Consider the following 14,878-nt stretch of genomic DNA (forward strand, 5'->3'; position numbering starts at 1 on the left):
GGACAAAAGAGGCTTTACACTTGTCTATGCCATGCTAAAAAGGTCATCTCTGCTAGACCTAAAAATTCCATCTTGAAACGCTGAAGACTGAGATTTCCCAGTCTCCCATAATTGACAAGATGGGGAGTAAGAGGGACTCTATCATATTTTGCTGCATTTTATGAAAAGCAGAAGACAACCTGGGAATTGAATTTTGAGAGTAACATGTCTCTAGCCCATAAATTACACATTTGTGGTTAAAGATGGCAAAGCCATAATCAAACACCATCTGATTTCCAAACAAGGATTTGGATTCATTAATTCATTTGGATTCATCTCCCATCCTCTGACATTTTGACAGCAGGCACCTGAGGGTGCAGAGAATGCTCCCCTTGGGGGACACATCCCTCCGAGGATTAAATGTAGGATTATTCAACCAGAAAATTTAATTTTAGAAGACAAGTACTAGGAAACGGATTTCTTTTCTTCATTTTCTCTTCACACTTCTTGTAATAATCTGAATATTACTAAAAATAAAAGCAGAAGGATGGCATAACCAATGCCTGTTAATACAAAAATAATTGGCTTAAATGAGGCACACACTCATATGCACAAAAAATAAATGGCCCAAGAATTCTTTTGAGAGTTACAATATTTTTAGCCATATGGTATTTCTTATTAATTGTTATAATTACTAAATAAGAGCCAAAAGTATGCTCAGTAGTGTATAACACATCCAAATACTGTCAGCCTCTTGCCTCAAATGCTTACAGTTCAATAGACATGCAGCTACAGGAGATACTGAGAAATTCAGTGACAAAAACAACAGCCCAAGGTCTCCTGGATATTAGGAGGTGTTTTTGGCCCTACTCTTGCAGCTCCATCAGCTACATCCCTCCTCTGAGAATGACAGAAATGGGCTCTAAGCTTTTTCTCCTCTACAGAGTCAGCAGGGAAAAAAGAAGCGAGAAAAAAGAAGCAAGAAAAAAGGAACGTATTTCGAGGCTTAACAATCCACACTGGCTCTGCAACATATTTTGGGCCCTTAGCAATTTATGCTAATTGACTGTAACCCTCAAGCTGTTCTTTCTGTGATGGGGCTGGATGGGGCTGCTCTGGAGCACAGCCAGCCCATGGTCTCCAGAAGCACAGGCTGCTGGGCTGAGCTGTGCTGTGCAGCTCTGGGTTGCCACAGAGACTCTGAACCAGGGGAATGAAACTGAAAATTGTGATGCAGCAGTGAAAACCACTGTGGAAAAGGTACATTGCTCTAGTAGAACTGAAGAGCCAGAAGCAGGGAACAGCAGAAGGCATTAAATGGTGTCACCACCTTCTTCAAGAAAGAGGGATTGTTTTCATGTTGGAAAATACTGGTGAAGACAGGTGCCCTGGAACTGAGAGACGCTTATAGCCAGGAGCATTACGAGATGTTCCCAACAATAATTCAGACCAAGACTTTTCTTTAGAACAGCCTTTCATTTCTGAAACAAATTTTCCTTGATAGAACTGCTAGTTCAAGTCTATGTACACTGCACCCCACTCACCCCAGGTTTTCTGCAGCTCCATAAACTACAAGGAAAAAGGACCTTCCTTTTTCCTGTAGGAGCCCTTTCTCTGACAATGCACACTAAGCATTCTCTGCCTTATCCTGTCTCCAGTTCATCCACTTCCACCTCAGAGGCTAGAGGATTTATATCTGATTCCCTGTCAGTCACATACACGCTCAGTGGTGACTTTGCAACTAATGGTCCCAGTCATGAATGTCCCAAGGGCAAGAACGGATGCACTGCAGTGTGCCCTGCTGAGCCCAGGGTTCTGTAACTCCTGTCTTGTAGGTGATCTCTCCCATAAGGGATTGCTCTGCATGAAAAAAAAAAAAAAAAAGAAGAGCTGCTTACTGTCCATTCCTAATAAGCTGTAAACACTACTCCATTCCTGCACATCCTCCTTGTTTGCTCCTGGGAATCAGCCTTGGAGGATCCTCTTTCCCTAAGCACCTATTGCCCTTTCTCCAGCACAAGCTTCAGCCTTAATAACTTTCAGGGCACCTCTGTGCAGTACAGACTGTAATGTGATTAACTTTATGCTTCACAACCTCAGCATTAAGAAGTAGGTCCCAGGGCAGGGATTTAACGTGAGGCTTGCAGGCATGTACAGAACCTTGATCAGAAAAACAGCTCTTCCTTCCTGAAATGGCACAACAAAACAGCTTTGAACTAGGTGAAATGGCCAGGTTCTCTAAGGAAAAAATAGTGTCAAACCCCAGCATTGTTGAAGTGAACAACAAAAAATGGGAGATAATTGATCCATTCTACCTCCAAGACAAGGCTGAAAGCTCACAAGATTTTAAGCCACTTTTTTTCTCTCCCTGTGCTTTAAGGCAAAACTAAATCTGTCTATACAAACACAAGTGTTTTGCCCTGCAAGCATGCTGTTATTCACTTATCAGGTTCTCTCCTTGTTTGTTATCCTTACGTTCCTCTCTTTGACATCTTCATTGTGGTGTTTGTATGTTAATTGTTAATGCCCTCAGCAGTGAAAAGGTGCAATAGCCTAATGAATTTGTAGCCTCTGCAGGAGCCAGTGAAATCCAATGCTTTAGAAGGTAGTGCAAAGTCATCTTCATTCCCATGCAATGCTAAGTTAAGGAAGCAGTGCCTTTTCCAAATGCATAAAGAATTAGAAACTTCGGATTAGAAAACTGAGCATCCCTCACAGGCTGTCTGCATGGGAATTCCAGCAGCAACAAAGCCATGGGTTTTACAAAATGGATTTATAGTGTGGCCAGAAATCATGCTGCTTTTCACAGTTTTACATCAAAGTACAGTCCAGAATACTCACTGCTTCACTCTGACAGTCACAATAAAATGTGATGTGAAGTCACCTAAGTGTGCACAAAAATTTTCAGCTCTTTCAGGGTGTCCTGCAATGACTCATAACAAATGATGGCATTGGTCATCAAATTATTTAAGACCAATATTCCTCAGGGATGAGAGAGAATTGTTGGTTCCTTTTCTAGCAATAAAGAAGCTCTATGGGTTAACCTCATGAGATAGAGTTTGCTGTGTGGTCTGAACATTTCGCTCTAAGCAATATTTTAGGTTTCCATGCAGAGCAAGCTTTATTCTGCCACAGGACACATTTCTACTGATGATGGCAGTGACTAGAAGGATATTTACATGTTGCTGCAGTAGAGAGCTAGGGGAAACAGTCTAGTAAATACAGAATAGGCACACAATAAATCCAATCAGAACAAGTGTTTCAAATGGGTATGTGAAATATACCTAAAGATTGCAATTAAACCTGCAATAAGAAAAGTATATATTTACTTTATTATGAATATATTTATTATGAGGAATATACAGCCATCTCTCCACCCATCCACACTGTTTTACTTCCTTCAATGTGCCTTCTTTTTTTGTTTTTCCCCCTTCCTTACAACTTGGTCTTAGCAAGCACTGAATATTACTCATATAATATTGAGGCAAAATATTTATGCTCTGCACAGTATTACACAGCTTTGAAACAAAGTCTGCTCCATTAAATTCGAGGGAAAGGGATCAGATTTTCCAAAATATCTTGGCACTCTGTATTAGGGAGATGTGCCTCATGCACTTCTCCAAGCCACCTTGCAGAAGTTTCCTGCTCCAGCCACCAGGAAGAAAGCAGGTTAATCTGCTTAGGTACTTAGGAAAACTCACAGAGTGCCAAAATCAGTTATGAAGCATTTGCTTATATGGGAAACCTGGCTCCAGAAATCCTGTCCTTAGCCCTGGATATGATCAGGAGCCTGGTCTTCAGCAATAGGAACAGCTCAGTAATGGGAAAGCTGGCCAGGCTGCACTGCACTATTCCTCCAAAACCTGGAGTGGTGGCTCCTCCCGGGCGCTCCTCGTGATGCACATTATGGGATACACACCAGCCAGAGTGGGGGGCCAGCACCTCAGCCCCAAGGAAATATGGCCTCAGTGTTGTGGTTCCTTTCCTTCTGCAGCTGAAAGGCTGTGACCTGCTATAAACTTTTTCTCCTCATTTCCAGAACCTTCTGTGAACCCAGTAGAGGGACAGCTTTAAGTACCAGAGCAGGGGTGGAGTATTTTTCCTGCTAAGATCACTTTTCAAACATCTTGTGTAGGACATATAACAAAGATCTTCCTCTTATCCAAAAATCATATGGAGAATAACATCATGTGAAAGGAGACTGTGGCTTTTCCCAGACCTTGGGAGCACATCCTGCCCTTGATGTTTCAGACATTAGAGGATACATGCAGGTTAAGCCAATAATGTACTACAAGACAACACATTCATACCAATTATGTACAGGGCCTTGATTTGTCAAGGAAGTTTTGTAGATGCTTGTCTTCAAATAAAGACCAGATGGATGCACTGCTTCTAGAAGCAAAGGCTTTGTTCCAAAGGCTAACTTGGATAATGATTCACACCAAGTTTTTCACAGGCGGAGTTTTGAAGTCTTTTATTGAGTCAAATGTGCTTAAGTTCTTTGGAGAATTTTTCTAGATCCACAGAGGGCATCCATATATTTTCTATTTAGAGAAGGGACAGGGAAAATACCCATCACAGGCTGCTGACTTAGATGACACTTTGGTCTTTGTGTATTTCTTCCAAACTGTTTCCACTGCCTGCAACAAGCCTGGTTTTACAAATAAATTATTTACACAGCCCGCAGTGAGCTACAATGGACACACAACTGAGCAATGAAAGCTGCCGTAACATCCACAGTTAGGTCTTTCCTGCTCAAAAATAATGGAATGTAGCATGCCATGGGGTGGCTGGAGGGAGAAAAGTTCAAAGATGTTGCAAGTAGTCAAAGACACTTTTAAGGTATAAAAGTTTCAGCACCTAAACACAGGGGTCTAAATATTGCTTTGGTACTGATACCGGCGGCACAAATCCTTGTGCAGGGCAGTTCTCACATGGGGAATATGAGATAACAACGTAACAGAGAACCTAACAGCAATTTTTCTGTCTTTCCCCCAGGAACACTGTCACAGGCATTGGATAATTCATGGACACGAGACACCAGTGTGTGTGTTGACATATAAATTTTCTTATTTCAAATTATTGGAACATAGTTCAATGGCAATTCAAGCCCAAGGCTAGTGGCTGCTGTAGGAGCAGTCTGGCTGGGGTAACAACTCAATTTACATATTTAACTGTCTTTGCTGAATTAGGCCTTGATTGCAATATTGTCAAAAACCATAACAATGTTTCTTAGGCACAGCCAGGAAGAAAAAAAGGCTTTGGGGAAAGAAATAATGTTTGACAGGATATTTTCATTTTATATTGCAACATATTGAAGCAAACTGGGAACATGAAGGCTGGGAATAAAATCCCAATCCTACTAATGTCAGTGGGAGTCTTGCCATTGAACTCAATAGGACTGATATTTCATGGTTGCTAGGCCTGCACAACAGCAACATTTCTTCCTCCACTTGACACTGGGTCTCAAAACACACACATGAATTTGCACAGGCTGCTAAGTCTTTGTTCCTGAAGTTTCATTTCTGTTAGAGATGGATGAATAGACTTTTGAAAGGGAAAACAGAGGAAAGTCACATTTGTACTCCTGCCTATTCACCCTCCCTCTAAAACATCTCTCTCAGGGCTTGAGGCAAACAGCACTGAATCTAAAACAGATTAGACAGATACGGTGTCATACAATGGGGATCACTTCAGGTCCAAAACACAAATATTTCAAAACATAAGACAGAAGTAATACTGTGGGTTTATTATGTGGGTTTCTTATCAGATTATTGTTTTAACAAGGTGGTAAGGAATTTTAAAACCAAATCCTTGCAGCATTTTCAAATTTGGCTAAGCATACATGTTTATCTGTATTTACTTAATATCTCTTGGTTTTCTAGCATACTAATCATGGGCATTGTTACCAGAATGTCACACAACTGGTGTGTGAATGCTTGATGAATATAAACACTGTGAAGAATCCGTGCTCATTAATTTTGAAAAATCTACAGGGTTCTAGTGCAAACAGCATCACTATAAGCATAAAATTGAAGGTGCTTAATAACTAGAACATACTCAGACTGTCAAATGATACTTGCAAAGGCATGAATCACTTGTTTGCAAATAGAAAGAGCAAATATAATAATGCAACTGCCTGTTGGCTTTTAATCCCAAATTCAGTGTCATGACTTGAAATTCTACAGCCCCAGGCCTATTCCACATCTTTCTGTGTCTTTCAGCAAACCTGCAAGAAAAGTGGTGAACTTTACACAATATGTTAGTTGTTTGTATTGCTGTGTCCTGAATTTGTATCTGCTCTTGGCAAAACAAGGCAGAAGATCCCAACCCCACAGATGTACCTCAAACTTGTTAAAGAGTTCACACTGTCTGTGAAATCCTACCAAACTGTAATGCCTTTAAGAGCACAGTTCATGGAACCAGCAAATTTAAAATTAATACTGCAAGCTATTCATGGGAACAACCTCAGTTTTGGAATGGCAAGAGCCAACTGATTCACAGAGCTTTGCTTATTCAGGCAGCAAGCAGGAACCCTCCCTCTTGTGTGTGAGCGTGTTTAAGCTGAAATCTCACTAAAGAGCACATCAAGGACACTGGAGCCTACATCTGATAAGAAAATGTAAATTCTATTTAGTTTCTTTATAAGGTGCATTGGTTTGCTTTTGAAGTCCCCTTTTATAAGGTCTGTTTCTCAGGATCGCAAAATGGAAGGTTGCAGCTTTTTTCAAGAAGGCAGTTTTTGCTGAGAAACTGAAGCAACAACCTTTAATTGAATTCTGGGAAAAGAAAGTGTTGAGGGACTGCTTGCTGCGAGCTGCCCGATGGGCAGGCTGTTACCAAGCCATGTGACTCTCAAATACAAATGCCTCAGCCCAGTGCTATCCCAAAAAGCTTTCTACATGATACACTGCATAGCCAGAGGCTGTTTACCTTTCTAATTTTTAAGCAAACCAGATGGAATCTGTTGCTGGATAACCACTCCCTGCTGCTGTCTCTGCTCAAGCTAATACCTGCCAATCTAACAGAGCACAACAAAAATGCTGTTTTCTTTCCTCTCTGTGGGTCCTTGTGAATGATAGGAAGACACTCTCTGCTGATGTGTATCAAGTGATCCCCAGTACTTTTAAGCCCGTGTCAGCTGTGCATCTCTAGCAAATGGATTAATTATACATGGCTAGTGCAAGCTGAGAGCTCTCTGTGGAAGCAAGCAGGCTCATTTGCACTAAGGACACAGTACCTAGTGGTCACAGGAACAGAGGGTTTGATGGGAGCTTTTGAAATCATCTAGATGACCTCTGTCTCCCTTGAGAGATGGGTTTTTTTTTCCATTTGGTGCTTCAGTGGCAGACTTAAATCCTCCTGACTAGCCTGTTCTAGGGTTTCAATACCTTAACCTGATAAAGCATTTTTGCCTGACACCTAATGTCAAGCTATCTTCTCCATAAATCCATTTCTTCACGTCTCATCTACCACTCTGGGCAGAGAACAGTTATTCCCCTGCATCTGGCAGCAGCCTTTCTTGTACTGCTACCATGCCTCTTCCCTTGCACTAAACGAGCCATGTGTAATTGTATAAACGAGCCATCAGTGCATACCATCTTATTAATAACACCTAATTATTCACAGACAGTGCTTGGCAATAGAAAGAAAAACTGCTGGGTGTGGGTTCCTACCAGAGGCAAGAGGCATTAGGAGGCTGCTCAACACCTTTGAGAAGGTACCTAGGACTGGGTCTTCTCTAATACAGGAATTTTGCAAACTCACTTTGCTTATCAAATATTTATGAGAAGAGGGATGAGCCCCTCGACTTGCTTCAGACTTAGCCCTTTCTACAGGGTGAACTTCACTGCAAAGACTTGACTGTACAGTGTACACTTGACTCCCCAGTGTACACAGGGGAAGGTGAGCTGCATCCACAGCAAGGGGACAGGAGATTTGTGGCAGCCCGTGTTGCACAGCCACTCACAGCCATTTTTGCTCACTTTACTACAGAGAGTGGTACATACTTGCAAATAGGAAACTCTTTCTATTGATATTACTGGGCGTTGTGCCAGGCTTCTGAGATGAAAGAGTGATATTTGGGAACACACTAAGTGATAATGACATGAAGAAGCACTCAGATGGCCGTTCATTTCAGATGCTGTGGTGTGACAGGTCCTCACACAGACCCCAGTGCTGTAAGTAAACAAGAAATAATAGTCTTGCATTTTTTCAGGAAAATAAATGCCTGAGGAAGAAAGCCTCATATAGAGGTTGCGCACCAAAAGCTTCACCAGTTACCTGTCCCCCCATTTTTCTCTAGCTTATATGCAACTTAGAAGCCCTGAGTAAACAGTGCATGCATGGCAAATTATGATGTGCATGTTTTACTACAGAAAATGCAGACATATTGTGGCTCATGCTGTAGGGCTTAAATCATCACATTAGGTCTTCATAAAAAACAGAGATCGCTCAGCCTCATGGGAAAGAAATTTGCATCTTCATCATTACAGAGGCAACAAACTTCATCCATAAAGATGTGCCTAGAACAAATGGCAGCAAATTGTGGACACATGTTTTGCTTTAATTGGTCCTCATCAACTCAATCTAGCTAGTGACTTCAAAGAGCTCTTACTAAGAAAGCTCTTCCAAATTTTTTGTTTCAATCTTTTTTGGCTTTTTTTTTCTTTTAATGTCTTAAGAAATTTCAGATTAAATAGAATCTTTGAAGATACAGTATGAAAGCACTACTTCTTCATAGTTTCACATCAGGTGTTTAATTACTTATTCATAAATTATGAATGGCTAGAGGTAAAGTAGCACTGCCCGCAGCTCCTGTCCTGGGCCAAGTGTAGCGCTACAATTTTCACAGACTCTGCCCCTTGACAGCTGGGATCAGATTCAAGCCAGCTACAACTCTATTCAAAAGAGCAGCTGTTGCTAGTGCCACTTTCACATGCTATTCTTGATCAGCATGAATGGATGGAATGTGCTCTTTTTGGAAAGCAAAAGAGTATGGATGGCAATAGAATGCTTACATAACTCATGTGAAATTCACCAAAAGACCCAGACATTTTACAATCAAAATCTTATATATATATGGGCCTGATTTTAAAAATACAGGTAACAAATCCCACTGTTTGACAATCAAACCAATATCTACATAAGTCTTTTCTTCCAGCCCCAAAGCCAAGAAGCCCTCTAGAGTACAGAGTCCTACTGTCTCAGACACTGCACAAACACAGCTGAACACAGCACAGATGAACAGAGGTGGAAAAGAATTCACAGATGAGTGTAGCCACCACTGCCCCAGTAGCACAGCTGAGACTCAAGCAAAATGTGGCGAGACTCATAACAGCACACCAGTTTGGAGGTCAAACTGCTTCTTCCTACATTTCTTTGCCACAGGTACATCCACAAGCACACACACAGAGTCTCGTCTCTCCAGCTGATCACTGTTTCTACAAAACACACCAACATTTTGTTCCAGATCTCCTGGGTTTTCTGTGTTTATGCATGCCCTGTACTCCTATTTGCAAGAGTGCACACATAGGGCCCTTCCCTCTATGACCTGAACCTCACCCACTCACTCATGCCACAGCAGACAAGATGAAAACACTGCCACATTGTCGAGGCAGCACCACAGACCCACTTGTTGCAGCTGCAGATGAGGAAGGCAGGCAGGTGGAAGACATTGGTGAATCAGCCCAAAGCAGAATATCCTCTTTGGATAATTTCTCTGAAGTTTGATTTTTCTTCAGCTGTACAGTAGCAGCAATTTTCCTCTTTTGTCCAAATGAAACTAATAAGACCATGCTGCAGGCCCTTCTTATACCATAAAGAACAGTCACAGGAAATACATTAAAGTAATTTCCTCTTCCTTGGACAGAATGCACTCTCTTGGAGTTTGTTTTTAGCACTGTGATGTAACTGGGGAAAAAGTGAGCTTAGGTAACACACCTCAGTGCATTTAAAAGCAAGCTGATATAACAGAAATTACTTACCATTAGCTTTTTATAAACCAACCAGTGAAAAAACACATTCCAGGTGCCTAAAATACCTCTTACATAGGTATAGTTGCTGCTGTATTTGTTAATGAAAACTACATTTATTACAAGTTTTTGCTGCACTCAGAGAAATAAAGGAGTTTTTTCTCCTGTCATCAGAAGTAGTAAGTTCAGAAGCCACCTTTTCAAATTACACCAGAGAGCTGACAATATTGCTGCATAGTCATACTATATATATATGTGTGTATATAGATAGACATATACTTTTCTCAGTTTTTTCTTCTTTATATTCAGTGTTCCTCTATTTGCCACCTATCTCTTCAACATATGACCCTGAAAAATACAGTTTAAAGCAACAGGGACAACAAAGGAGAATGCTGCCAAGCAGGGAAGCATGGTATTAAAAAAAGAAAAAATAGTTACAGAAAGACTCAACACTGTGACAGGCTGGAAGAACAGTATACCTTCCTTCTTTTCCCTACATGCTGGCAGAAATGTATTTGTACAGTTCTGCTTCATGTTTTCTTTACAATGAACCAAATGTTGGTCCAGAAACCAAGTTAGTTTTCGAGTTAAATCACATTTCGACATGACAAAATGCAGCAATGTATTCTGGGTCCTTAGCTGTGCCCCCACTTAGCTGAGCCCCCACTGCTCTCAGTAGGTTCCTGGTAAAAATTCTCCTTGAGGAGCTCTTCCTACATTGCATTCCAGCCAGTCAGCAAATCTGAGGGGGCCAAAATCATGCTGCTGGGCAGGTCATGTAGGCACATCTGGCCCAGCTTTATGCTCAACAGCATAACCTTGGGTGCACTTCTGGAGCCTCCCCTCTATGCCATGGGGACACACCTCTGTTTCCCTGTGTCACAGGAGAAGCTGTGCACAGGAATCAGAACATCAACCAATGTAGCAAACCAAAACGAAATCTCTCGCTCTACACCCCGACAATCATGAGCAAAGCAAAGATATGATAGCAACCAGATTTCTGTAACAGCCCACAAAATATTCCTTAGATGTAATTTTCACACAATCCAATATATCCAATAAAATAACAGTCCTTCCATTGCTCATTCCAAGCATATTAAGAATGATTTTCTGGTTTTTCTCTTGCTTTTGCCAGAATAAGGGAAATTCATCCACAATTGTCTATGAAAATATGTATATTGAAGTGAAACATTCTGCCAAATTGAAGTGACAACATTAAAAAACCGAGGGTTTTTATTCATTTTTACTGGAAATTAGCAATTTTCCTTGTAAAACATAACAGCAAGTGGTTGTACTTACATTTTATCCAGTCCTATTTTATTTAATCTCTACAATTTTGAAGAAAAATTGTTGTTTATGATGCTTGCACTGAAAATTGTCAGTTTACAAAAATGCCCCAACACTGTTGATGCAGTTTTACACCTAAAACCTCCCCTTACTTCCATGAACAGGGGAGCCAGCCCCTGTCCACACAGTCTAAATTCCACCTGATGTTTTTGCTGGACTTTCATATTGGATGGGCTGTTCTTAGAAAAACAACTTAGAAAAAGAAAGAAACTTGTCATCTCAGGAAGTGACACAGAATTTAGATCTGTGTGAGCCTAGACTTTTCCTCACTCACACATCATTTATTGAGTGGTGACCACCAGAAATGCCAAGTGGGATGGATCCCTCTTCCAAAAAATGTTGTGTTATTTTTTCCAGCCACCATCCTCTGTATCTACATCTCATTTTTCTGAGGGTGATAGTTGCCTCAGTTGCAAGACACAGCAAATCAATTCTTGTACAAAACTCTGCAGAATCAGCTGATCCTTCAACTCATTTTTTAATACACCTCAAACTATCTCAGACAGGGTAACAGGGTAATTTAACTTCCATATGGTTCCTCCAGGCACCTGAAGTAAGACATGTGGTTGAATACTTCTCTGAATTGTGCCCTGAATAAATATTATATAAGGATTTGAATAGTTTCTTTCTTACAGAATAAAAAATGTTTATTTACTTACTAAACAGTTGGCAATAGAGGACCTGTAAGCTTCTCTTCATGGTATCATGTGGTCCTGCTGGTCTGCCAGTTTATTCATGATTCTGTCAAAAAAAAGTCAAGAGGAGAAAATTATGCTTGAAAAATATAGGCTGCCTTGTCATGCCTGTTCATTACAAAGTCAGATGAAGCTTCACAGGGAAATTGTATTGATAAGCATTGGGAAATTTCCTGACTGCCCTTTTCTTGCTTTGGCCATGCTCTCCAACAGCTTGGCAGGGAAGGATAGAGTCATGGCCAAACAGGGAAAGATTTCTCAGGAGTATGTGAAATAAACACACTGAAAATTACTTTCATGTCATGCTTATGTCTTGATAAAATTAATTTTGTCAGAGTCTTTTTAGTTTGGAGGAAGGGTCCTCAGGGGAGAAGCAAATGCAAGATGCAGACACCACCAGGCAGCTGTGCTGGGCACATGGGGCTGTAGTTTTCTCCCTGAGCCTCCCCTTTTCACATCCCTCAAGAAGTACAGCATGGGGAAAGCCCACCCCCTCCTTTCCCAATGAAAATTTCAGTGGTGCCACAGCAGAGGAGATCCCAAACTCTGCTGAAATCTCTGCAGAGAGGGCAGCTTTGTCCTGGCATTTTTAGCTCTATTTTAGTCAGCTGTTGTAGGTCATATTCCTTCCTGATATACCTCGGCTGGAGAACCTTCTCTATGGCTCTAGACATTTTCTGTATCTTCTAAATTGAACTGACTTGGTGAAGAAGGGGGTCTCTTAATTCTTGTGCCTGCTGTCTGAAAATGTGATGTGGCAAAAACACGTGACGACCTTAGCTCCCTGCCTTTGCCCACTTGGGGAGCAACTAATAATACTTTATGAGTCCTCAGATGGTATTTTCAAACACTTGACATGGATATTTTTTCACCTTGGTTTAAAAGATACTATGAAAAAATAAATCCCAATCATGCTGATATTAATTATTCACATTGTGAGGAAAATAAATGCATAAATCAGAAGTGAAAAGCAAATGTGGTCCCAAAGCACTGCTGTGAGTAATGTCTCACCAAGTACCCAAAGACAACACAACATTCAAGCTCTTTTTTTCCAGAAAAAATAATTTGCTAAACATTCAGAACCAACTGTGAAAAGCAGGACCCTGAGCTCACCTCCTTGAAAGTCCCTTGGTCAATATTAAAAAGCATTTAGTATCCTCTAGCTTTCAGTTCAACACATTTTCATTTTCTGAACTCCTAGGGACATTTCTGAGTCATTTTAGCATGCATATAAATCTTTCAGAGCTTATTTAAAATGCAATCTTGGAGACATAAGATAAACAAGTCAGATCAATGAATAACACCTTTGAACTGCATAAATGCTGCAGAGCTTGGGAAAACAGAGCTATATTTGACTTTTATGTGGAAAAGGAAAAAGGATCATGACTTTTCTTGCCCATAACAAAAGATGCTTGGGTTTTGTTAAGTTATTCCACACAGAAATTTATGCACACTAATACCATGTGTTTGTATTCCTCCACACTTTCCATTTAACACTGGACCTTAAAAACAACTCTGTAACTTGCAGAAATGTCAGTATTCGCAAGGCATTTTCTCCTGCATGGAAACAATCACCTGTGAATTAGCCTATCGTTTTTAATCAGAATTAGTGTTAGATTCATGCTATAGTTTTATCATGGAAACTTGCTGAGGGATTTCTGTTTACCCCTTTTCCCCTATGGCTTACCAAATGATGAAACAGATGCAGTAAAAAACCTCAGTCTTCATCTATAAACAGACATCATATAATCTATTACAGAACTCTTCAAAGATGCATATTGTATGTACATATAGATGCATATACAATATGTGTGTGTCTAGCAGACACTGAGATATTAATGAAAATATATGCAGGAAAAGACAAGAACCAGACAAGCCACTGACGATGTAGAAACCATATACCCACGTACTCTTACAAAGTACAAATGAATTAAGTTTGCATCAAAACAGGATTTACAAGCACTGACCCATGTGAAGTCATAAAAAACAATGGAAAAAAGGGAGAATCTGAAATTGCAACCCTAAGTCCACATTATTAACCTTGTATAATTTTAACCATGCTTGACAATGTTGATGACATGAAGTTCTTGGCTGTGAACCATTTTTTCTTTTTGTATTTCTCTCCCATCTCCATATTAATACTATCAATAATAAAGAAAGATATTTGCTCATAAATTCTGGTATTATGGTTGAAATAAATTGCATGCTTTTGTGGATATTTTTATTTAGACCAGGAATTTACCCTGTACTAAGAAATATGAACTAGTGTGCATATGGGCAAAGAAACAAAGATCATCAATAGAAAACTATTATGTTCTTCTGTTGGTCTCAGTTAGAAGATTTATCCTCTTGACCACGTGGCCATAAAATTATATATGGAAAACTCAGTGAACAAACATAAATGAAATGTTGCCATGAATGTCTCAATTTCTTCAAAGTCCTGACTTGGGCTCAATAGAAGAGAACATTTTAGTCGGAGCAGACCAACAATGATCATCTAGTTCAAATAATTTAAATTTAAACACTTTTAAAACATTTTTTCCCACAGTTTTTTATACCTTATTTCTTGTGTACAGGAAATATGTGTGAAACAAGGATTTGTATTCTTGTGAGGCAAGAGACATCTAATGAGATTTATTTGTATAGCTTTGGAATCCCGGGAACACCAGTGATGGTTTTCCAAAGGCAGAGACTGCTTGCAATGACTATCAAGGCTGCACAAAGTTGAGGCAGATGAACCAGCCCATCAAGTCCCTGACTTGAGAACAGAGGACCCACTGCTGCACCCACCCAGGTAAAAGCTCCAGCAAGCCCATTACCCTGACTTAAACATGAGCTGCCAGCAGGACAGCACAGAAATTATTTGTGAAACAGACTCAGTGC

General features: G+C 40.3%; 1 protein-coding gene across 1 annotated transcript in view; it reads right to left on the reverse strand.

Annotated features, from left to right (window-relative positions):
• Positions 1–11,999, reverse strand: part of TMEM108 (transmembrane protein 108) — a gene marked incomplete at both ends in the record, with an annotated part of 83,836 nt that extends 71,837 nt beyond the window's left edge. Inside the window, one exon of the mRNA XM_084221977.1 lies at positions 11,960–11,999. Within this exon, the coding sequence (XP_084078103.1) occupies positions 11,960–11,999 (40 nt within the window). The remainder of the gene's footprint in view (positions 1–11,959) is intronic.
• Between the last annotated feature and the right edge of the window lie 2,879 nt (positions 12,000–14,878).

This window comes from Fringilla coelebs, assembly GCF_963513975.1.
Source record: "Fringilla coelebs genome assembly, chromosome: 1".
NCBI classification, from domain to species: Eukaryota; Metazoa; Chordata; class Aves; order Passeriformes; family Fringillidae; genus Fringilla; species Fringilla coelebs.